Genomic DNA, 25,790 nt, shown 5'->3' with positions numbered 1-25,790 from the left:
AATAATAATAAAGTACTGGTGAAACTGGGAAATACAGAAAATAATGATGTCACATCACTAGTTTGCTTCAATAAGATATTGCCAGGAGATGTAGAGGGATGAAATATGGATTGGCAGCAGTTATCCATTTGAGATTGTGTCTGCTTTGGCTCTTCTGCATCCCAAAATGATTTCATACTAGATACAGAGTGGAAAAATGACCCAAGCGCCATATCATACATCAAAATAATTTATTATAATCAGCCTTGTGACTGTACAAGCCCTATTACTTCAGGTCATAATATTTATGTGCTTCAGGTTTTTTCCAAAGCTATTTCCCCCAAAATATAATTGGAATTCATCTAGAGTCTATCAGCAGCATCTAAATTAAACATATCCACTAAATGGAACTAATGGATAAATGGATACATTCACTGTCTCTGCAAAGTTCAAAAATGTGTGCCAATAACATTGGGTCCATTCATACATGAATGAAATTATTTCACACTATAGAAACAAAGGGAAAGCTCACAAAACCATTTAAAGCCTTTGTTGCGTTTTCATTTATGCTTTAGACCCAGCCTGTTTCTGTCTGTGCTGAGAGTTGCCAACCTAGTTCAAGCAAGAAAGTGAAGGAAGGGGAGCCATTTTGCTGTTATGATTGCATTCAATGTCCAGAAGGGGAGATTTCAGACCACGAGGGTAAGAGATATACAGTACAGCTGTTATTGATCAAACAGAATGTGATAGATAGCTTTGCTAAATAGAGAATCAGATGTTGGGTAGTTCCTTTTTTTTTTACAATAATTTTTATTCAAATTTTCATAAAACATACAAAACAAAATCATAAAACATTCAAAGACAAAAAACAAAACAAAACAAAAATGATTAAACAAAAAAATAAAATGTTGACTTCCCATTTGTCGCAGATCAAATCAGTTATAGGTCTACAATATATAACAATCCTGTCTCTTAAATTATATTATAAAATCACTTTCCTCCAGTAGTTATCTTAATTAATCATCAAATCTCATAAACATTACTTTATTCTTTCCACAAAAAGTCAAAGAGAGGTTTCAATTCTTTAAGAAATATATCTATCAATTTTTCTCCAAATAAACATGTCGATTAATCCATCTCGTTAATAATAATAATAATCTTATTGTCATAACCATAGTCCAAATAAACATATCGATTAATCCATCTCATCAAAATCTGTTAGGTCCAATAATTTCAATAGCCATTATTCCATTATCCATATTAATTCCATCTTCCATCTTCAATAGTCCTGTTAAGTCCAGTAATTTCAGTGTCCAATCTTCCATTATCAGTATTCCATAATAATCTTGCTGTCATAGCCATAGTCATATAATAAGAGTCTGATGGGAATTTCCTCTATCCCAAATATTTTCTTGCCATCAATTCTGAATAAGTTGCTGAAATATTGTTGTAAAGTCATATCTGTGTTCTTCTTTTTTACAAAATGCACTGGCTCATCTCTTGAGAGTTTTTCCATTGTCACATGGCTGCAGTTAATTCCATAGATTTTCTCTATATCAAGCTCCATCACGTCATTCCAGTCCAGAAGATTATCCAAGTCATTGATAACTTTATCTCTAATATCTTCATTAATTTCTTCAGAGATAACGTTAAATTCCAAACAGTAGATTTTATTTCTAATATCCATAAACTCCAGGTCTTTTTCCAATTCCACATTTGTTCCAATCTCCAGGGCTTGTATCTTCCCTTTATTTTTTCTTTTCTCATCTCTGATCTCATTCTCCTCTCTCACAGGATCCCCTATTTCTTTAAGCTCCTGCGTCATTTTGCTCAGTTCAATTTTCAGCTCCTTACTGCCCTGTCGCAGGGTTTGTTTCGTTATCTCAATCTCATCCATTATTTTCTGAAACATAATTACTTCCAGATTCTCAGCCACTTTCTTGATTGCCATTTTTAAAACCACGAAAACAAAACAAAACAAAAATAAAGAAGAACCACTTCTTATTTCAGCAACAATTGGGTTAATATTCCAGGCTTGATGACATCACAGTATAAACAGAGCAGCCTGCCTTATCTCTCTATGTTCAAGAATACAAAACAAATTTAGTTCCTAGCATCAAAACAGTTAGTGGCGTTGTGAAGAAGCAGATTCGTCAAAATAAAATAGACCAAAAAGTGAATAGTCCCAGACAATATAATGTTCCTCGGAATAGAAATCCCTCTTCTGTTTATATCTTTAGAATGCACTTCCAGGACAGCTTTTTGCAATAGAAACAGAGATAAGCTGTTAATTTCGTGAATAACAGAGAAGAGTTATAGCTCACCCAGAAGTTCTTTAAAGCTGATTCATTTGACAAATCTCTTTTTGCTGCAACAATTTAAACCAAGTAAAAAAAATAATAGAAAGAAGGGTGCTTGCCTGTTAGTCCATTTTCTCTTTGAAGAAAAGATAAACGTATCGCATTAATCAGATAGAGCTTGTTCGGAAGTCCGTCCGGCATTGCTGGCTGGACCTTTTCTCATAAATTAATGAAATCCAGTCCTCCCAACAAAAACAGGCTTTTGAGGTTGATCTCTACGTTTCTCCCTGCCCGGGAGAAATTTCATCAGTCAAAAAAAAATGTTCTGACTGATTTATATCTGAATAAGCTTCTTTTGAGGCGGGAGCCCGTCTCAAAAGCAGGCACAAGCGAAGTCACCCTTCCCGGAAGTCAGATGTTGGGTAGTTCCAATAAGGCATGAGCTGACATCTATAAGAGATATTAAGCTTCACCTGCTCACTGATATTCTTCAGTTAGGATTCGCCATCCATCTGTATAAGGAAAAAATCATGAATAGGTTGCCGGGCCTGGCAACCAAGAGGTCTTCTGTATCTTTAAAAGTTGTGCAGGGGGAAGGGAGAATTCCACCTTGTGGTTTTTCTCATTATAATGTTGCAAGAACACCTGCACTTGGCTGACTTTCTCTTCTCCTAAAGATACAGGATCAGTCTCAGGCCATGAACCTGGCAACCCTACTGTTTGTGCTTAGATGAAACATAACTAATTCCCATGCCTAACACCATATGATGTCAGGTGACTGGGCCAAACTCAGAAACCTGGAAGGCCTAATTAGGCCCATGGACCAGAGATTCCCCACTGCTGTTCTAGACCTAGAAGCTATCCATCATGTTTTGGTCAACTTCACTTGACTGTGATGTGTCTTTCTTAGGTCTTTCTCTGAATATCATTTAGATGGTGCTGCTGATGCACAAGAAGGAGGTCTCTCCTTAATAATGGTGGGACTCTAGCCACAATTAGCAGGGATGAGAGATCTCACTTTGCTCAGCAGATCCTTGTTCTTTATCCTAAAGCTGCCGCTTTAGATCTAAAAAGTTTTAAATAATGTTTCACAATTTCAGTGCAGAACTTAGCAAATAATTTGTGTGGACCTTTATTTTCTAGTCTGAAAGGAAAAGTTTAGTCATGTTATTCAGACTGTATGGCACAGCTTGTGAAAATGGAGCCTGCAGGTACCAGAGTACTCACCAGTTCTTCCTGTGGCACCCACAAAAGGTCTCAGTAAATATCCCTGCAAAAATCCCAGTGCTCAAGAGACTGTTTACTCTTCCTGCTCAGTTCTTATTAGCACAGCCTCAGCGTCTCCTACACTAAAAACACCCCCTTAAACATGGCCACATTTCACTGGATACAGGGGTCTTTTTATCAGTGATGGAAGGCAAAAGCGGCATGCTTGAACCATTTGTGGTCCTGTCTCTTTTTCTTTTATACAGCCATTTTGTTTTATGGTACTTCCATAGTAGCCATTTGGTATTATGGTATAACCCCATGGCTGCCATTTTGTGAGTGGCACCTATGGGACTTTCCCCAAAATCACTGTTACTGGCCCAAAATAGTTGGCAGCCCCTGTTTATTGAATGTTTGTGGGTTCAACATAATAGATCTCTATTCATCTTTTTCGTATGTTTAGAAGCCAGATGACCATTGTAAATCATACAGGGAGTTTCCACACATAGAAATAGCTCTCTGCTGCTGATAATATGGTCAATGAAGTAGTGGTGCAGAGAGGAAGTGTGGGACTAAATTGGTAGCATTAAAATCTCTTTTACCATGTTTGACATATACATGTGAACAAGTAAAGTGTGAAGACAGCTTATGTCTCTTCCATTCCAGATATGAATGACTGCAATAAATGCACAGACGAAAAGTATCCAAGTAAGAATCAAGATTTATGCATTCCCAAAACTGTAACCTTCTTGTCTTATGAAGAACCTCTGGGAATTATTTTAGTCTGCTTTGCTCTTTCCTTTTTTTTAATCACATTTCTAGTGCTAGGAACGTTCAAGAAGCACCATGATACTCCCGTAGTCATTGCCAACAACAGAGACCTCACCTACATTCTCCTTATCTCTCTCCTGCTCTGCTTCCTTTGTGCACTGTTGTTCATCGGCCAACCTCGGAAGGTGACGTGTCTTCTCCGACAAACTGCTTTTGGCATCATCTTCTCTGTGGCTGTTTCTTGTGTGCTGGCAAAAACCGTCACTGTTGTTTTGGCTTTCATGGCCACCAAACCCGGATCCAGGATGAGGAAGTGGGTGGGGAAAGGACTGGCCAACTCTATTGTTCTTCTCTGCTCCCTTATTCAAGTAGCCATTTGTACTATGTGGCTGGCAGCCTATCCTCCATTCCCAGATGTGGATATGCACTCAATGAGTGAAGAAATTGTAATGGAATGCAATGAAGGTTCAATGACTATGTTTTATAGTGTCCTGGGGTATATGGGCTTTCTGGCAATTTCCAGCTTTGCTGTGGCTTTCTTTGCCAGGAAATTACCTGGCAGTTTCAACGAAGCCAAGCTTATCACTTTCAGCATGTTGGTCTTTTGCAGTGTTTGGTTGTCCTTTGTTCCTTCCTACTTAAGCTCCAAGGGAAAATACATGGTAGCTGTGGAGATCTTCTGTATCTTAGCCTCCAGTGCTAGCTTACTGGGCTGCATCTTTATCCCAAAATGTTACATTATTGTGTTGAGGCCTGAGCTGAATAACAAGGGGCAGCTCATAAGGAGAAAAGAGTGAAGAATGTACAGGGGTGTCACTAGGGCAGTGTGGCAGGTGCGGGCTGCACTGGGTGACACCACCAGATGGGGGTGACACCCAGTGCTGCCCCCCAGTAGCCCCAAGGACGAGGCAGCATCTGAGTAAGAAGCCCCACCTCCAAAGACCACTATGCTCTCCCGCCAAAAAAGTTTAGTTCAAAAATAATATTCGCTTTTCAGCCACTCCGAGGCACGGGGAGGCTCCTGCGCGGAAGTTACCCACCCCTCCCCCCTTGCCTGCAGCCCACAAGTCGCCCCTGCAGTGGATGGCGATCCAAGTGCACCAAGGTGTAGCACGAGCGGCGCAGGGCTTTGCAGGTGCGGCGGCTTCTCGGGGTTGCTCCGGTGAGTGCCCCAGCGGAGGGGGAGCCCTGCAGCCGTCCACCCCTGTGTCCAAGCGGGCAGAGTTTTGCACCCAGTGGGGAGAGGATCAAAGCAGCACGCTAGTGGGACAGGCGGGGGAAAAGGGAACTAGAGGAGAGCAGGCGCCCCATCATTCCTCCACTCCCAGAGCAGAGAGCTCCTTGGGCACCTTGGAAGCGGGATCTGGGGCCTGTGCTGGAAGAGTCGGTGCACCGGGCAAGGGAGGGGGAGGGGCCCACTCCAGTGGTGCTGGGGGGGCGTCGAGAGATTCGGGGGGGTCTGATTTGCAAACAGGTTAGTGGGGGCCACTGCGAGTCAGTGCAGACCCAAGGGAGTGACTGAATCCGGGCATTTCTGCAGGGAGAGCACAGCAGGAGCCTTGCTGGAAAGAAAGGAAAGGATCCCATCATGTTTCTCCCCTGGCCTCCCTCTACATTCAGCCATACAGGAGGGCTCCCCTATTTTATTTTATTTTGGTTTTTGCTCAAGCTGAAAGAGCCACGATTGCTAGAGAGGGACCAAAATTCAGCGGTTGGGGTGTGTGTGAGGAAGATGCGGTCTCCTGCAGGTCTGGAAGAGAAAACTGGAGAAGAAGCAAAGCAGAAAAGATAGAATCGCAGTGGTAAAACCAGCATATTTGCAGTTGAGGCAATCCCACACATCCACATCCACACAAGGATGGAATTGTAGTGATATTTTGTGCAAATGTCCAGCAGCCTGAATAAAAATAGCTGCATTTTCTGGAACTGGCTTCATTAATTCACTTGGGCTGCAATCCGAACCCCACTGGAAGTAAGCTCCATCGGATTCAACAGGACTGATGTTTGAGTAGACATGGTCAGGATTGTGCTGTTGGTTATGATGGCGAATCCAGAATATGTCTCTGCCGACTAGTTGCATTTCAGTGTTTTTGGTAGTTCCTATTCCCCAACCCACCAAACCTGAGTTGTGGCCATTCCCCCCCCAACTTGTGATGCAATTGCAGCGCTGGCTGATGTCGCTAGTCCAGGGCTATGCAGACGCCTGGCAGACTGAAATGCACAGGATTGCACAAAGTCCCAAAATCTCCATTTGAAAAATGCTGTTTTCTTGGATTCCTGCCTGTCCCAGCGTAAAGGCATCTCCCTCCCTTGTATTTCCCACCTGGCCGCCTCTGCTCATTTCAGCAGGAGAAGCCAGAGACTGAATCCAGGCATTTCTGCAGGGAAAACGGGTGAGTCAGTGGGTGGCTCTAAGTAAATTTGCAAAATTTACACAAAAAAACCCTCCAAAAACAAAAAAGATCTCAAAGCAGTTTACAATAGAATATGCCTTCATGACACTCCCAGCCACACCCACACCCTTTTTGCTGCTGGGTTGAGAATGAGATCCTTGTTAATACCTTCTCCCACAACAACATACGTCCTTAGGTGCCAGTAAGCATGAAAGGGGGGAGTGTTGGCTACTGAGAAGAGTCTTCTCAGTGGCTGACTCATCTCATTTCACTCTGCTTGGCTCCAATCAGGAAAGGACAAGGAGGCATGTTAGGAGACTCTTCTCAGTAATTTACACTCCTTTCAGGCTGATTGGCTTATAGGGTGCTGGAGACATGGGGACCCTGCTTCCAAAAATCAACAGGTCTAACCCCCCCTAGACCAATGGATGACTACATCCCTTGGTTTAGGGGTACAAAGCTAGCAAGCACCCGTGAGCTTTGGCACTTTTTTTTTTTAGAAATTTACCATTGCTGTTAGACGGTGCAATATGATCCCCAGTGCTTAATTTCTCAAAAAAAGATAGGTTTCAGTTCAATTCTGTGTGGAAATGACATTGCCTCTTCTGTCCCTGTAATCCTTGATTTGGAGATCCTCTGAAGCCAAAACAAAACTGTGCAGACTTGGGAAGGGGACCTATTGAATCAGGATTTCTGCACCCCCTGCCCTGCTTCACTTGTGGCTGCTCATTAGAATGGGGGGGGATAGCTCAGGCCCAGAGACCAAATGTGGCCCTCCAAGCCTCTCTAACTGGCCCTCAGAATTATCCCCAGGCCAGCAGAACAGTGAGTGCTTTTCTACCCTATATCTCAGTGGTAGGCTGAGCATGTGCTTTGCATGCAGAAGGTCCTGGGTTCAATCTTTTGCATGTCCTTGTGGAAGCGAAAAATGTTCTAGGTTGTTTGTGTGATGATCCCACAGCTGGCTCTGTGTGTGTGTGTGTGTTTGTGTGTGTGTGTGTGTGTGTGTGTGTGCTATTACATTCAGTGATATACGGGAATTACAATGTACGAGTAACATTAGTACAAAAAACATTACTAAGGATTCTGTATGGTCTGGTACGGGAGGAGGTCCATGGGGGTGACACCATGAGTTACCGCACTGGGTGACACCAACCCTAGTGACGCCACTGAGAATGTAGATATCTGTGTCCTATGATTCTCAAGAGCCCACAAAAAATTTTAAGGCCTCTGGGGAGTCATGGGAACACTGAAAAAAAAATCAGCTGCCCAACTCTGAGGCCTCACCTTCTTTGTCAGTGGTAGTATAGTGTCAAATTCAGAAGTGCAGGATTCCTTCACATTAGTCATTGCCACGTCCCTCCCCCTTTTTTCTATGTGGTTGAGTATTCGATCCTTGTAAATGCCTTCTCCCACAATAGACATAAACATGAAAGGGGAGAGTGTTAGCTATTGAGAAGACTCTTCTCAGTGGCTGACTCATCTCCTTTCACTCTGATTGGCTCCAATCAGCAGGAAAGGTCAAGGAAGAATGTTAGAAGATTCTTCTCAGTGGCTAAGACATGCTTTCATGTTGATTGTCTCCCAGGATGCTGGAGACACAGAGACCATGCTGGGACCCTGCTCCTAAAAAAGTAAAGGATCTAAGATCTCCCCAGATCCTGGATGACTACACCCCTGTTGTCAGTACTTTACTGCCTATCATCCCTATGCTCTTACCAGAGAGATATCTTTCTGTCACCTTTAATTGTCAGTTAAGTGACAATTAGTATAGTATAGACTCTTCTTTTAGTCTCCAACTGTTTTCTGCACAAGAAGGGGAAGGGATTCCTAGGACAATTGTCTGCATAGTGCATTTAATTCCCATGGCTGCCACTCAGTGGATATCATTGTGTGCACTTGTCTGCCATTGCAGTGTTTTTATTCATGGACCTCTTTGCCCTGCTTCACAGAACCCCAGATTCCACAAAAAACAGTTTGAGAAACACAGTAATGAATAACAAACTATGAAAAATGAGTGTCTAGATTATCCTACAATAAAGTAGCAAAAATTATGAACCCCTCATTTTCATATTAAATCCTTTTTAATGAAATGAGAAACTAGCGTGCACAGGAGAATAAAAGTGATATACGGATAATATAAATGATTATTCTTCATACACAAACACAATAAAAGACATATGGAAATAAATGGTGCAGAGACAAACATATAATATGAGAACATTGCTATGAGATGGTCACACAATCAGATTTAACTTTGTAGAAAGTCCATATATAAAGCCAGAGACAAAAAATGTTAGATTCATCACAATTTAAAGGGAGATTTATTTATTTTTCATTTGAGGTAGAGCTATCAGAAAACAATACTCCTTTAGAAGAAGGTAATGGGAATACTGAATGATTCAATATAGGTAATTATTGAATTTGAACCAATAATGTGCCTTTTCATTATTGACACCTGGTTGTGGATGTGCTCCCCAGAGAGGCTCACTTGGGGTCTTCTTTATGATCATTTTGATTCCAGATGATGGATATGTATTCTCCCAGCTGTTCTAAATAACAGATGTTTTAGTATTGTGAAACACTGCTTATGTGTTGTATATCACTAGTTGTCTATTTGATTCTAGTCTTTGCTTGAAATCTTAATGCAACGGATTTTTACTTTATTATTTCATACTGTGTTTTTAAGTGTGTTTTATCATTTTTTGATGTAAGTCACCCAGAGAACAATATTATTGGGCAGCTTTATAGTAATGCAGTAAATAAATAAATACATTATGGAGAAGAAATAGTATCACTGGATGAGTAATAACTGACATTATATATAATTATAGTTGCAAAAATTATATATGAAAACTAGAGGGAAAGTATTTTTTTAAAAAAATAAATATTAATTAGGAAAATATGGGAGCAATTATAGATGGCTTACTGCACTACAGAGATCAGCAGACAAATAAGCAACAGACAAATATGATTTAGGGTGCAATGCTATAATCAATATCCACTGCCCAATGTGCAATAGGATTTGATGGGAGTCCTCCAGGTTTCCATACACAGAGTCCACACCAACAGTGGGGTGTACACATAAAAAGTGCAGTAGTCCTGACAATGTTCAAAGTCCTTTGTAATCACACTTGAAAGTTTCAGTGGAAGACAAATGACTTGGGAGCTGTTGGAGCCACCCATCTCACTCATCAGTCAATGTGATTTTGTCAAGACCAGCTGTATCATAAAACATGCTAATTTCTTCCAACCAAGCGGGAGAGAAAACTTCAGATGTGACAAACATTTTGTCCAGCAATTCCCCTGGGAATCCCCAGATTTTAAATGGCATTTACCTTCCTTGTTAATTATCAAAAGGGAAGTAATTTATTCTGCTGCTTGTCTAACCCTCTGTGAATTTTCAGCACCTATGAGCAAAGCTTATGAAAGATATTTTATACACTCAGCATGATTTAGAGTGAGGGAGAGGGACTGAGTCTCAACAAAAATAATCCAGTGTGATATTTTATATTATATACTCCAAGGCTCAGGTCACTGAGTAGAGAAACCATTATGAAAGTAGGCTGTTCACAAAGGTTCTAATGATAGTGTTATAGAAGAGAATAAGGGAATCCACATGTAGAGAAGAAATTTGCCCTTCTACTGGGGATGGTGGTTTTAGTGATTTGGCTCTTGGCACTGTTTCCTCAAAAGATGTGCAAGTCTATGAAATGTAGAGTTAATGGTCCACATCATCTACATCACACGTACCCTCAGTCAGAAGATCTCATCATTGGTGGCATTGCATCTCATGGTGTCTTCGTGAGTAATTTAATAGATTTCACTGAAGAACCTTCACCAGTATTGCTTGACGATTTTGTGTAAGGGCTTACATTTTATTTCTCCATGTGTTTTGTCATTGAAATAAGCAGTCCTATTACTCCAGTCTCTTTTTTTTACTTAGCCCATCAAAGGAATTAATAAAATTCAGAGACTGCTTATGAAAAAAGCTGGTTTTGCTCTACCAGGCTGGGGAGTGGCACTGTGAGATACATTTAAGTGTTCAAAACTATTTTAATTCTTTTAACTATATTTGTTTCCTCTGCTTTCAACTTCTTTGCTGCAATGGTTCTGTGTCACATCAAGTTCTTCTGTGTGTTTTCTGCCTCATCTTATGCCTCATTTACTGTGTCTATTCATGCCAAATGCCAGCTCTGGCATGGTTGCACATTTCCCGAAGCCCAGCAGAGGATCCACTGCCTTAATACCACGTCTATTATTTCTTGGCAAAGAGTTACCAAGAAGATCAGGCACAGCATTAGACAATTCTCAGTTTTTGTGTCCTGACTCAGGGGCCCGCAGAAGATGCTATGCACAAGAGCTGAATCCAAGCTGATTCAGTCTTCAGAGCTTCTCCCCAGATTTATTGTTGCCATCTTAACCAGCTTGGCTCTCTTCCCTACCTGCTCTCCTCTAGTATTCTTCTCTTCCAGCCGTTTTATTTTGTATTTGGTTTTAGTTAGTTAGTTTTAGGGCACAAACAGCCAGATGCCCCCCATCAATATTCCCCTCCCTACTGATTAGGAGGGTTCAAGGAGGACCCAAATTACCTGCCTTTAAGAACCACACCATGCGAGGCTCAGGGGAACACTTAAAAAGTCTTGCTTGGCATCTGTTCCCTCTCACTGCCTGTAATGGAATGAAAACAAAACAAAGCTTTTTTTTTAAAAAAAAGAATAGAACACCCAACTGTAAATTGTGAGGAATAGCCCTCCATACTTCTGATATCTGGTCCACTCAATGAATTCTTGGATCTTGGGCATCTGAGCAACTTTCATACCTTTTCTTGGAAATAGGAAATAATCTGTGCTTCGGTCTCTCTCTCTCTCTCTCTCTCTCTCTCTCTCTCTTTCTCTCCCCCTTCCTCCTTTTGACTCTTGTGCTGCCCAAACCCCATGCCATTTTAATCTTGAGTTGGCCTCATCACTGAGCTACCCATACAGCTTAATGCTCTCCCATCTCCTTGTTCGACACCAGCGATTTGCCCACCTCACTCTCTCTGTGTTCTGTAGGTCTACTTGAATAATCTGTTGTCCGAGGTGAACATTCTCTGTTTAGTCCTCATATCTATGTGTACCTGTTGTGCACTCCAATTGACCTGTTCTTATATTAGATTAAAATATTGAGACCTTCTTGGGATCTATAGTTTAAGGCCTATTGCTAACTTCCCTGTAATATATATACAGTAATCTTGTAAGTGTATACCTGTGATTGGGGATGTATACCTTTGACTACTAAGAAGTGTTTCAAGAAATAATAATAATAACAATAACAATAATAATAAAAGTGCATAACACAGGGGCACTGATTTTTTAAAATGTAGAATTTTGTTCTGATACACAATGCACCTTTCATTCTAGTGTAGTTCCTAAGTATTACCAGCATATCCTGGCCTTGGCATTTGCAGTAAAGGAGACCAATGAAAACCCTGAGATCTTGCCCAATGTCACCTTGGGCTTCCACCTCTATGACAGCTATTTCAGTGCACGACAGACCTATCATGCCACAATGCTACTTATGTCCACACTGGAGAGGTTTGTTCCCAACTACATATGTGACACCCAGAATCATCTGATGGCTGTGATTAGGGGACTGGAGTCCCAAATCTCTGTTCTTGTGGCAAATATTCTGGATATCTACAAGATTCCCCAAGTAGGATATATGTGCCTGTTCGTATATGTTAAGTATGAGAGCTTGGAAATGAATTGCAAACAATAAGATGAACCTTTATATTTTGATGACTGTTATATCCTTGCTAACAAAAAGAATCATTTATGTTAAATCCTGTTTTACCCTTTCTTTCCATTTTAGGAACATCAGCTTGAGACATAACACAATTCAAGTAATAGTAGACATAGCAATAAAACCAAAACAAAGATAGAACAAGCAATAAAACAAATACAGATTATAATACTAGGACTGCAATCCTATGGCCTCAGGCTTCCCAGGTGCTATTGATCCCCTTGAGGGCAGAGAGAGACAGAGAGATCTCCCATCTTGAATTCTTCCTCCCCACTGCCACCTACAACTCTGGCCATATCAAAGACAGACCTCCAAAGTTGGTAAGTTCAAAAAAGAACATTTTAAGAATCCATGCACTACCTAGTTCCCCAACATGCCTCCAAACCAGTGAGAATATTATTCCAGTACAGGAGCTGGTAAATTCAATCCCCTTTGTTTATATCTTTTATTTCCTCAGTTATGAGCATTAAGAGGGAAAATGAGAGAGAGAGAGAGACAGAGAGAGAGATCTTCCATCCTCACTTTCACCCTATTGGTAAGAGCCTGGCAGGCTTTGAGAATCAGATTTGGTCTCCCCCCCCCCCCCGCTCACACACATGAAGTACAATTTTTAAAAATGAGATTAAACAAAGAATGGCCATGGATATGTCGGCATCATCACCATCATCACCATCATCATGCCACCCTTCCTCCCAAAGGAACCCAGGGTGGCAAACAAAACACTAGAAACACTCTAAAACATCTTGGGAACAGATTTTAAAATATATTAAAACAGACATGTAATGCTCCAATAAATTTGATGGGAGTGAATGTAGAGGAAACCTTTTCCAAAACAACCTATGAGTGATATGTAGGATTAATGATACAGTAATATACCCACCTATCTGAGAGAAAGCCCCATTAAAATAAAAAAAGGTTTGAGTAGAAATGCTTATTATTGCATTTTTGCATGATTTTCTTCAGGAAGAGGGATGGTAGTAAACTATCAAATTACAGGACATCATATTACCCATATTATAAAATAATTATATTGGGTTTTAAAATAGAATTTACTCAGTGTCTTACTAACCACTAGATTTGCATTGCTGCTCATTGAAAAAGTCCACAAATTATCTGAAAAACTACAAGAAATTTTGATATATAATTTTATTGACGACATTAGGTGGGGTTCAAGAAGTTATGTAACAATCATAAAAAGGATTTTTTTAAAAAAAATGGAATAATAATTTTCAGGATTAAGTGAAACCATGTGTTTTTACCTTTTCCTTTTGTGTAATTTCATATTCTATTATAATGTGTGTGTTTAATATTGTAAACAGTTACTTTTTTGTATTTTACACTTGGCTGCCTAGATAGCTAGGAGAAAAATCTTCCATTATCATTATTATTCTTTTCAAAACAAAGGCATGGATTTTGAATGCTTGCTGGAACAGAAATGACTTCACATTATGGAGGAAGTCCATCAGAGATGGGACACCATAGGAAAGGAATTCCTTCACCTACATGTAGCCATTGGGACAGAGCCCAATGTCAAAGCACTGAGTGAAGAAGGAAACTGGGCTGTGTCCCAAGAGTTTCCTCATCTATCAGAATGCCCATTATGTTTCCTGTAGAAATAGAGGATACAGGAAATGGTGCAGACCCTCAACAATTATTTACACTCTCAGTATGCTTGTAAAGTTCAAGGTGGCACCTCTTTTCTGTATGGAGAAAAGGATGCTGAGTGGCAATGCATTTTAATAAGGTGTTCTAAATGTACAGACTGTACATAATCATCCATTGAAGGCAGATTTCACCCAAGCTGAAATGCAGAGTCCATTACTTCTGCTGCGCACACAGACATACTTACCAGTTTTTATTTTATTTTATTATCATTTTTGGTCTCTGACTGCTGGTGTAATATCATTTGAAAGAATGTGAGTTCTAAGAGAGGCAATCCACAGTGCAGTTTCTCCCTCAGCTGTAAATCAACCAGGTGGCCTTAGGCTAAGCACTACATTCCCAGGATTATCCGCCTATTTTTAGTCTGGGGTAATAACATTCACATACCTTATGAGATGATGAAAAGCCTTGTGCCATATTGTATTAAGGGATCTGAACACTTGAAGCTACAGCTTAACCGTATCTATCACTGTCCCTCCTTTCTTCACAAATCTTGCTTTAGCTCACATATGGCTCTGCTCCAGTGATGAATGAAAAAACTCCAGGCCTTTCCTTTTACCAGATGACCCCCAAGGAAACCCTTCAGTATGCAGGGATCCTCTCTTTATTTCTGCATTTCAGATGGGTATGGATTGGAGTCTTGATTATGGATAATGACAATGGGGAAAGATTTGTGCAAACTGTTGTTCCACTCTTCTCTCAGAGTGGTATCTGCTTTGCCTTAATTGAAAGATTGCCTGTGTTAGTTTCTTTCACTGAATTTAATGGCCTACTAGTACAGGGAGCAAAATTCCATGACAAAGTCATGGATAGCAAAGCCAATGTAGTAGTGTTTTATGGAGAATCTCTTTCCGTTATGTATTTGAGATGGTTTCCATATCTATCAGAAAAAGAACATGGGACAAATATACCAAGAGGTAAAGTGTGGATTATGACAGCTCAAATGGAACTCACTTCATATATCTGTCAAAGAAATTGGGATACAGAAATAATCCACGGTGCTCTGTCATTCACAATTCACTCCAATGAACTACCAGGATTCAAACAATTTGTTGAGAGCAAAAGCCCTTCCAGAACAAAAGGAGATGGTTTTCTCAGAGACTTCTGGCAACAGGCCTTTGGTTGTGTATTCCCTGACACTGCTGTGGGTGAGGTGGATGGGAATATTTGCATAGGGGAGGAGGAGCTAGAGAGCCTTCCAGGAACTTTTTTTGAAATGAGCATGACTGGCCATAGCTATAACATCTACAATGGTGTCTATGCAGTGGCCCATGCGTTAAACATCATGTCTTCATCTAGAGTCAAACACAGTCCAATGGTGGACAGAGAGGGATTGAAGCTTCAGAATCTCCAGATGTGGCAGGTAGTAGCCTGAACAGTGTTATGTGACAATGTATAACATTTTTTGGATGTTTGAAGAGGCCCCAGTCGGTGTAGGAAAATTTATCTCAAAGTTCTTCCTGTGCTCATGGTGGGCAAAAAAGCACCTCATTCCCCCTCCCTGGTATCCCTGTCATGCCTAGTAATCTACTTCCCCAGCTGCCACCCCCCAGCTGAAAGTGGCATGGAAATAAATAAATATCAAGCAATTATTTTTGAAAGGAGAGGGTAAATGTGATATAAACTGATTCCTAGAAAGGAGGAGTGGGTCATAAGAAGAAGAAAATGGCTAGGGCAACCTAGGGTAGAAATAGCCATCCTGAAAAGCAACAGAACATCTGTGTGATGGGTAGGGATGGTGCAGAATTTTGATTCAGTTTGTATTTAAAGGTGCACCTACCTAATTTGCACTTTGTGAAGCAATATGAACTGTGAACTGAAACACAGCCATCCTTTGAAATTTGTATTTCTTTGAATTTTGCAGTGCAGTTCTCTAGTCAAGTAATGTGTACAAAAATACATACATTAAGAGTAAAATGTGGACATAAATGCATGGTAGTGAAAATAACATACAGCAATTCACTATACTGGGGAAAATTACTTTGCAAAAAAGTTTATATTGTGCAAGATTGAATACAAAAATGTGTATATTAGGATAAATTTGATGGATTTGCAAGAGAACATTTAAAAAAACAACTCACAAAGTGATGTGGAAATATGGATAACTGAACTTCAAATTCAAAGAATAAAAACCAATCGAAACCAAAAGTGACAGATTCACCCATCCCTAGTGATGAGTCATTAATGCTTGAAGAGATTGTGCAATTATCCCATTGTATTAAAAAAGTCAGAATCTCTGAGTTCTGGGATGGGGGGGAGAGAATGAACAATGAAATGCAGTGCAGGAAACATGGAAGGAAGATGTTTCCCTAGTAAAGTCATCCAGATGCCCCATCCTAAGGAGACAGTGAGGAAGCAGCCACTGCTTTTTGCTATTTACAACCTGCTCATCATTGTTCACATAATCCCAGATTGAGACAACAATAAAATACAGTAAAACAACATTTAATTGAAATACAACATAAATAAAGCCACAATGATCTCTGGTTTTGATCTCTGAGGGCTGTTAACCTATTCTGAGATCTCGCAGATCTCTGAACTTACTATATGAGCAGTATATATACTTCTAATATTGCTGACTCACACAGTGCCCCCTCTTCTTATCATAAGGTGTGATGGGATTCTCATCAGCCCTGAAAACCATCTATGGCATCATTCCATTGCTACCATTAGAACTTACCCTACAAAAAATCCATTGTACGTATTGATAAACGCTTTGTCTTTTCCTTTCCAATTTAGCTCCATTATTTTCTGAGACATGTTTCATTTAATAACAGTGCTGGGGACAAGATTTCCTTTGACCATAATGGGGAATTATTAGCTGGATTTGATGTTATCAACTGGGTTGTTTCCTCAAACCAAACTTTTCACAGAGTGAAAGTTGGGAGGGTAGATCCTGATGGTCCTCCAGACCAAGCACTGTCCATCAATGAGGATGCTATCACATGGAACAACTGGTTTAACCAGGTAGGACCAATTGTTGCAAGTATTGGAAATCTTCCATTTTGGAATTAGCTCAAACTTTGTGTGTGAGGTGCAAAGTAAATTTCATTGGACAATGAGCTGGTTTTTGACTGACAGAAATGCAGTGTATGAATTGATGAGATTTTGTAGGATACATTAATTGAGAAATGTTTGAAGGAAATGTAAATATAATGTTTAGTATGTGTGCAAAAACACAATTGTTTTTTCTTTAACAATAATCCAAATGTTGTCGATGGGATCCAAACATTTCCTTAAGATGACCACTACTCATATATGTTTGTTCCCCACATTCATGTATAAAGGCTACTTGCTACCAGGGAAAGTGGGAACGTGTGTGTTAAACTCCATCCCCCGCATCACTATGGCCTTCACTCTTCATGAATTTAAATGCGAGTTTTGAAGCAGGGGGACCACTACTCATGGAAGGCCCCTCACAATTTAGAACCCCAGTTTTGCATGGTTCTGAATCACATGGGGAGTAGAGGAGGCTCCCCAGTTCAGACTTTGCTCTCCAGTTTTTGGAGGGTGATGGAATCAGCAAAGAGAAGGGAACTTACCATGTTTGTCTCTGCTTGCCCTGCTCATATGCAGCTTTTTACACAGAAGCAGCATGTCCAAATAGGGCTTGATATCATCAAATTCAGCATTTTCTTATCTGTTTCACATTGCAGGAAGGGTAATTTTTTCTTGGATGGTGTCACATCACCCATGTGCTTCAATGATATATTTCTGGGAGTTGTAAAGGGAGGAAACACAAGGATTGAAATGCAGAAAAATTAAGGAGATGAGAAAAGTAGAGATCAGGAAGTGAGACACTATTAATTTACCTGTTCCAAGGAAGAGAATTTAGAGAGAAGCTTGTCAATTGCTTCAATTTATGGTTGAGAAGAAAGGAGTTGTTGTGGGGGTTCCTTTGGAGGTATCTGAGGTGGATGTCAAACAGTCTTTGGGTAGCATTGAGTTGTGGTGGTTAACAAACTGTTTCTAAGACAAATGGTGAACAGACCCCATCTTATGAAGAGGTCTGTTCAGTATAAAGAGCAGGAGCTCCCAGACTGTCTGCACATTGGTCATCAAGTTTTTCAGATGAAACCTTATGGTCCTCCCCCCTCACAGTGTTTTTGATGTCAGGTTTCTGGGCATGTAGCAGCTATATATGCTGGGGTCATGTGGGAAGTGTTAGGATTCACATGACTTTGATTAATGTGATGGATTGCCCTTCCCTGTGTATTGCAATTGTGGTGGTGCTCATAGTCCCATGTATAAGGGTTGTTCTGTGGTTAAAAGAGTTTGAGATAGTCAAACCATTCCTGCAAAACATGAGATTTCTTGTGTGACAGCTGCTGAATGATATAGAGAGCAGAAGACGGTAGCTGTTGCTGCAGTTTCTGTAGCTTCCACTCCCTCTGTAGCACAGGCAGGGTTATTAGAGAAGAAACAAAATTGGTTCTGGTTTGTTGGTTGTGAAGAAGGAATAAGTTGTTCCTTTTATGGCAAAGGTTATAAATTGTACAACTCAGACAGAGAAAAAGTCTGAAAAAACAATAATTATTCTGAAGACACCTGAGAAGTATTTGGATGTGGGTGATTTGTCTAAGGAAGATGTTCGTAAGATTTTATGGCACTCAGAGACAAGGAGTTCGAATGTTCATAGTTTAGTGACGCCTAGTATGTAGGTATCTGATTCGATTTTAATTTGTAGGAGTCTATTAAAAAAAGATAGAGTGGGTGAGGTTATACTTTGTACAGCTCAAACTGCAGAAACTGTGGGAGTAGAACAATTATTCTGTATGCTGTGGAGAAGTATTTGGATGTGGTGTCTTGCTTATGGAATTTATTTATGAGGTTTTAGAGTGCTCAAAGTTATAATGGGTTTGGTTCTGTGCTGCTGAGTGTGGTTTTGTGGGGTTGTTTGAGATACAAGGTAGGAATAGTACAAGGCTTTATGGAAAACTGTAGTTTGGCATAAGAATACTGTTGCCAGTAGATGATGGCAATAGGGCCTTTCCCTTTGGCCTTGCATTGACATTAAATCAAGACGAAGACGACGAAGAAGAAGACAAAGAAGAAGAATTGTTTCCTGAATTTCACCATGATCTGCAGTAGCACGAGCTGTTCAATAGGTGGATTGCCTTTGCTTTCTAAAAACGAACTCAACAGGCTTTGATCATGCTTGAGTGGCTGACAAGGTGGTTGTTGAGTCAAGTCAGCTACTATCCTTATTTCTAAGAACCCTTCTAATAAAGTTCAAAAACATAAAAAGCTTCCCTTTGGGGATAACACTAGCTTGTGTCTCCTGCAAGGATCCAAACTAACCTGAAGAAAATAACAAACATGGTTGACAGGCAAGGAGATGGGGAGAGGAGGCAAGGATAATGGACCTACCTAAGACTGAGAGAGGGGTCTTCTGCCTTGGGCATCCACAAGGTAGACCAAGGCTGATAAAACAGAAGTATGAAGCAGCCTCCTGGGGCATCCAAAAAGTTGAACCTGTGAAGCAAGCTTTTGGGCAGAAGACTGAACATTCCTGATATCTGCACAATGCCCAGTTATAGAAAAGTAACTTCTTGATGGGCATTGGCTCTAACACATAGATGTTGGATGATAGTACTGGATGGAAATGGCCACTGAATGATAATTAACTCAAGTACTGAGCTATTACAGACACATCAATTCAGGTTTCCCATTGTAGAGCAGAATGGAGATCACGAGGGGACTGGCCAATCAGAACCTGCAGCCAGATATCTGAGGTGTCTGTCTCTTATGGGGAAAGGCAGTGGCATTACTTAGGAAAAATCAATTTAGACTTAATCCAATTATCAGTTTGTTTGTTTCACAATAAGTATTTATTACCCACCCTTTACAGCTGTTCCAGGGCAGGGTACAATAAGAGTAAATATACAATGCTACCTAAAATTAAAAAAACACACACATAAAACATCAATCCAAAGCAAAGCAATACAGCATCAGATATAGAAGGAAAATGCTTGTGAAGGAAGCCCTTGGGGCTGAATAAGGGTGTATGCTTGCATTAGATATGGCAAAGATTCCAGCGATGGATTAAGTTCGCACATAATATTGTTGTCCATATGTTTATACTATTCCATGTGTACCCATTGCTGAAGAATAATACTTGGATTACACTAATATAGCATTATCAGATTGCTTTGAAATGGCACCACACTCACTGATTTGAGGAAATAAAAAACTGACGCATAGTTCTCAGGCATGTTTAGAGTTCTATAACCCTGTAACATATTCATTGATTGAACTAAATAAAGTAATATTGAACCTGTTCATTCATGAATGAAATGCCTTCTTGCTACAGAAACATAGGGAAAGATCTCAGAACTTTAGAACTCAGTATTCTAAATTCATTATTCTGTTCTCTCATATCTGGATTAGGCCTGGCCTCTGTCTGTATGTAGTGAGAGTTGCCATCCTGGTACCAGCAAGAAAGTGAAGGAGGGAGAGCCATTTTGCTGCTATGATTGCATCCCATGTCCAAAAGGGAAGATTTCAGATCAGAAAGGTAAGAAATATATACTGCTCAGGTTTATTGTACAGAATGGCGGCAATACAGTGGAACATGTACTCTATATACAGTCAGTGGAGGCTCTAGAATGACTAAGATGTCAAGCCAATTTTTAAACTGTTTCCACTGAAATTTCAAAGCCATGGACTCTTTCCTGTCCCACACACATTTTATATTTCCATTTGAACTTGGAGAAACTCCTGAGAAATTTCTGCCAATCTCCTGTTCTCTGGCCAATCAACTCTCTACACCACTCAGCAAATCCTAATCCCAAAATATTGCTATGGTAAAGAGGTTCCTCCCATGTGTCTCTGTGCAGGAAAGGCATGTGAAATTTGAACATTAAGGTGGCTGCCGGCTGTTCAGCCCCTGTTGTGCAGGGTTCCACTTCCTCCTGTGGTTATGAGAGCAATCCAGCCAAAATATAACTTAGGGGGGCTGCTGCTCTAGCAGACCTCCCGGCCTCAGAATCATACATTTGTTCTGAGCATGCTCAGAGCTGTTTCCTTGAAGGCCATATCTCTGCACAGCATTGAGCATGATCTGGTAAGCAAGGAAGAAACAGGGAGTGTTTCCTACTTTGAGGGGATTTTTAAATGTTGTTCAGCATTTATCTTGTGGTCTTGCTCGAGAGAGAGAGCAAACAAGAAAGTAAGGATGGACACAAAAATGTGTCTCTTTCTATAATAAATAATACTCTATTTTTATTTAATCATTTCACATTTACTTTTGGGAACTGGGGGATTGGGAAAGGAAATTGTGGTTCACTTGGGTATATGTTGCAGCAAACACTATATTAACATTTTATTATTATTATTATTATAGATTTATTTGTACCCCGCCTTTTGGCCAGAAGGCCCTCAAGGCAGCTTACAAGTACATCAGTATAAGCAATACAATTCAAAATCAAGTAACATCATTAAAAAAGCAACAACAACAACTATCAGAAAATGTACAATGTAAACAATACAGTAACTAGATATAAAATAAGGTAATTCCCGCATCATATCATAACACACCCAGCTTCAGGCAGCCCCTTCATATACCTGGAGCAGACAAAAAACAGGATGGCAGAGTTGTAGAGTAAGTGGCCACAGCTGCAGCAGCACAGACTCCTTCCAAACAGAGTCCTTCCACACACATTTTCCTTGCATTCGCTTATTAACAGCTGCAGCAGCTGCTGGGTGGGCAGGGAAATATTTTCCAGAGTATGCCCAGAAAAAATGTGTGGATCTACTTTCAACAAACTTCTTCCTTAACTTAATTCAGAATATCGATGCAGAATGGAAGAAAATGCTGCTGCTATTGTTTCTGGTTGGTTTTTTTGCGAGTTTGTCAGTGATTTTCTAAAATGAAAAGTTTAGGTTCTATGTCTGTCTGGATATTATTTATTTTATTTGTTAAATTTCTGTTCCACCCCTCCTTCCAGAAGAAGCCCAGCCCACTAACTGGCCTGTAAACTCAGACATAAGAGGCTGATTATGATCCCTCTTCTAAGTTCTAAACCAGGTATATGGAATGTGAGACCCTCCAGATGTTGTTGAACTAAAACTCCCATTAGCCCCAGCCAGCACAGCCAATGGCCAGGGATGATGACAGTTGTAGTCCAACAACATCTGGATGGCTACATATTCCCTGTCCATTCTCTAATATAATATCAGCACTGAACATATTCAGTAATTTGTATCAACAAATTTTACCTGTGACAAAGAAACAATTTACTCATGCTAATGAAATCTTATGGTATTTTGTTTGTTCGTTTCAGACATGAATGAGTGCAATAAATGCACAGGTGAAAAGTATGCGAACAGCAAGCAGGATTTATGCATTCCCAAGGCTGCAACCTTCTTGTCATATGAAGAACCATTGGGACTTAGTTTAGCCTCTTTTGCTCTTTCTTTTTCTTTGATCACTGCTTTCATGCTTGGCATGTTTATGAAGCATCATGACACTCCCATTGTCAAATCCAACAACCGGGATGTCACCTACACCCTCCTTATCTCTCTCCTGCTCTGCTTCCTTTGTACATTGCTCTTCATTGGCCAACCCCAGAAGGCAACGTGTCTCCTCCGACAAACTGCTTTTGGCATCATCTTCTCAGTGGCTGTTTCTTGTGTGCTGGCAAAAACCATCACTGTGGTTCTGGCTTTCATGGCTACCAAACCAGGGTCCAGGATGAGGAAGTGGATGGGGAAACGACTGACCAATTCTATTGTTGTTTCTTGCTCTCTTAATGAAGCAGGCATTTGTGCTATATGGTTGGCAACCTCTCCCCCATTCCCAGATGTGGACATACATTCAGTGACTGAAGAAATTATACTGGAATGTAATGAAGGGTCTGTGACTATGTTTTATGGTGTCCTGGGCTATATGGGTTTTCTGGCAATTGCCAGTTTCACTGTGGCTTTCTTTGCCAGGAAATTACCTGACAGTTTCAATGAAGCCAAGCTTATCACTTTCAGCATGTTGGTCTTTTGCAGTGTTTGGGTATCCTTCGTTCCTTCCTACTTGAGCTCCAAAGGTAAATACATGGTAGCAGTGGAGATCTTCTCTATCTTAACCTCCAGTGGTGGATTGCTGAGTTGCATCTTTTCCCCAAAATATTACATTATTTTGTTGAGGCCTGAGTTGAATAACAGGGAACAGCTAACAAGAAGAAAAGAATGAATATTTGGAATGTCTGTCCTGTCTATGCTTCCTGGGAGCTCACATGGTCTCATGAGGCCTCTGGGCAGGTGACATGATGCTGAAGTTTAATGCAGTGGCCTGACAGCAAGACATGGTCTTTGTCAGTACTTCACCATTCATCCTCTCTTGACGTCAGATCTTTCGCTGAAGGCTTAGTTGGCTACTGCTGACAGGACCAGGAAGAAATTTTATCTTAACTGCAAATGGCTTTTGGTAGTGAGATTTTTGCCTTTCCTGAAAAAAAGCAATTGGTTAGGTGTTGCTATTTTCTTTGTCACAGCTGTGGTGGAAAATGATTCCAAATGTAGGGAGGCCTCTGTATGGGGTTTTGGAGTTGGCATCTCAGTCCTATCTTGGGGTGGGAATGTCACCCCTAGTTGCTAGCAGGATCCCAGATGCATGGTCTGTGCCACAATGGAGACAATACCTGTTCCTGGGACTGCCTTCAAGTCGATTCCGACTTACGGCAACCCTATGAATAGGGTTTTCATGGTAAACAGTATTCAGAGGTGGTTTACCATTGGCAAGCTGGGTGTGGTTCTAACAGCAGCTGCTCTGTTCAAATCAGGATCCTTGCCTTATGCCATGCCAGCCCCACTTGTTGTAATCAATACATCTTGACCTATATACTTGTTTAGTCAGATTCATTTCTCTGCTCCTGGAAATATATGGAAATATATGGAGTAGAAATATACATATAATAATTATTAAGTATGGACATATTTATTTAGAAATGTTCTTGGTTCTCTTCTGCAATAAATTAGAGATGAAATTGTTATGAGATGGTCATGATGGAGAAATTTTTATTTTCTCCTGTGGGATCTTTTGCTGGGGGTCCTTTAAGTAATCAGTGACACAGGCTTAGAGCAAAAAGGTAGGCCTTTATTATACAGCCACAAGAGTGGCTGTATACTATAGCCAGCATGGATTTTTCACATTCCGCAATGTTAAATTGAAAATACTCCCCTTCCCATTCTGATGCTTCCCGTAAACTCATTTCAAAAAAAAACTTACAAAACATATAGTCCTGAACTCAGAAATGCTTGCATAACAACGCTCTCAATTTTCATGGCAATACACAAAACAGTCAGAGAGAACAGAGAGTTCAAAGTCTAAAAAGAGAGAAAAAAAAACCCAGAGCCCTTTTGGACTTTTTCCCCTGAGAGTTCTCATAATCTGTTGAAATTCATTAAAAATCAGACATGTTCACAGAGTACCTGTAATCCTAATACTGATCTTGCCCCATACTCTGACCTTCATCTTCTGCAATTTAAAAGTTAAAAAAAAATGCCTGGCTGATTAATTTAAGACATTTTGTCTGGAAGCCAATGATAAGGGAAGACATGCTCAGTAAGGACCAACTGCCAGTGTTCTAAAAGCCAGACTCACAGCTGCTGGCCTTGGCTAATCAGGGGGCCATACCCACACCAGACTAGGTGCTAGAGGAGACTCCTGAGAGAGCTCCAGCGGCCAGACTGGTTTAAAAGTCAGCCACTCTGATTGAAGGTCTGTGAGGGGAACAGGGCATCTCCTAGCAACTCTCAGCACCCTTCACTAACTACACTTCCCAGAATTCTTTGAGAGAAGCCATGACCGTCCAAAGTGAAATAAAGGCCTGGTGTGGATGTGGCCAGGGAAAGCTTTGGTTTAAATTTGGGTGGGAGTCTACATGTGCCTGCTGTAGAATAAAAAGGTGGGGGAAAGCCTGAAAAAGAATGATTCTGTTAACAATGTTTTCCTTTTGGAAAGGAAAGAGGCTTTCCTTCTGCCCAGTGCTCACCCACCCAATCTCCTCCCTCTCCCCTCCCTGCCCCTTCCCTGGGTCAGTGTTGGACTATGACCTGGAGACCAGGGTTTGAATCCCCACACAGCCATGAAGCTTACTGGGTGACTTTGGGCCAGTCACTGCCTCTCAGCCTCAGAGGAAGGCAATGGTGAAACCATCTCTGAATACATTTTACCATGAAAACCGTATTCAAAGGGTCGCCATAGGTGGGGATCGACTTGAAGCCAGTCCATTTCCATTTTCAAACATGATTGCATAGAAATAAATCCCATTGAACTCAAAAAGTATGCAAATGATCAAACCCTCTTTTCCTTCTCCTTCCTCTTATCCCCTCCCTCTTGCCCCTTCCCTCCCCCTTCCTTTACCCCTCCCTCCCCATCCCCATCCCCTTCCAATTTCCTCCTTCCACATCCACTTCCCCATCCCCCTCCTCTTCCTCCTCCCCATGGTCAGTTTTACCTATCTTAGGCATGATTGCACGGATGTAAATACCATTGAACTCTATAAGCATGCAACCTGCCCTCCCCTCCCCCTTCCTTTGCCCCCCTCCAATATGCTTCTTCCCCTTCCCAATCCCCCTCCAATCCCCTTCTTCTGACTCCCCCTCCTTCTGCTCCTCTCTCCCCTCCCTTTCTCCTTCCCTCTCCTCTCCCCTACCCCTCCCACATGGTCAGGTTTACCTATCCTAACCGTGATTAAAT

General features: G+C 40.8%; 2 protein-coding genes across 2 annotated transcripts; both read left to right on the top strand.

Annotated features, from left to right (window-relative positions):
- The first annotated feature begins 572 nt into the window (after window positions 1–572).
- Window positions 573–5,053, top strand: LOC133367556 (vomeronasal type-2 receptor 26-like). The gene is made up of 2 exons (XM_061591648.1): window positions 573–681; window positions 4,152–5,053. Exon 2 carries the CDS (start codon window positions 4,154–4,156, stop codon window positions 5,051–5,053), a length of 900 nt encoding a protein of 299 aa, XP_061447632.1. The 5' UTR covers window positions 573–681; window positions 4,152–4,153.
- Window positions 5,054–10,345: 5,292 nt separating this feature from the next.
- On the top strand, window positions 10,346–23,282 carry LOC133367555 (vomeronasal type-2 receptor 26-like). Its single transcript, XM_061591647.1, has 6 exons — window positions 10,346–10,512; window positions 12,052–12,225; window positions 14,717–15,458; window positions 16,835–17,062; window positions 20,486–20,612; window positions 22,381–23,282. The coding sequence occupies exons 1-6, from the start codon at window positions 10,346–10,348 to the stop codon at window positions 23,280–23,282; spliced, it is 2,340 nt and encodes a 779-aa protein (XP_061447631.1).
- The last annotated feature ends 2,508 nt before the right edge of the window (window positions 23,283–25,790 follow it).

This window comes from Rhineura floridana, chromosome 11 (assembly GCF_030035675.1).
Source record: "Rhineura floridana isolate rRhiFlo1 chromosome 11, rRhiFlo1.hap2, whole genome shotgun sequence".
Classification (NCBI taxonomy): Eukaryota; Metazoa; Chordata; class Lepidosauria; order Squamata; family Rhineuridae; genus Rhineura; species Rhineura floridana.
The sequence above is the reverse complement of the archived record's forward strand: the minus strand, read 5'-3'. Positions and strand labels throughout refer to the sequence as shown.

What these genes read in the sequence shown, in the direction of transcription:
- LOC133367555 (XM_061591647.1), top strand. Translation starts at nt 10,346, where the DNA reads ATGTGCAAGTCTATGAAATGTAGAGTTAATGGTCCACATCATCTACAT. An exon ending in GTATTGCTTGACGATTTTGT is followed by an intron (nt 10,513 to 12,051) that starts GTAAGGGCTTAC and finishes CTTTCATTCTAG; the next exon opens with TGTAGTTCCTAAGTATTACC. An exon ending in GAAGATTTCAGATCAGAAAG is followed by an intron (nt 20,613 to 22,380) that starts GTAAGAAATATA and finishes TGTTCGTTTCAG; the next exon opens with ACATGAATGAGTGCAATAAA.
- LOC133367556 (XM_061591648.1), top strand. Translation starts at nt 4,154, where the DNA reads ATGAATGACTGCAATAAATGCACAGACGAAAAGTATCCAAGTAAGAAT.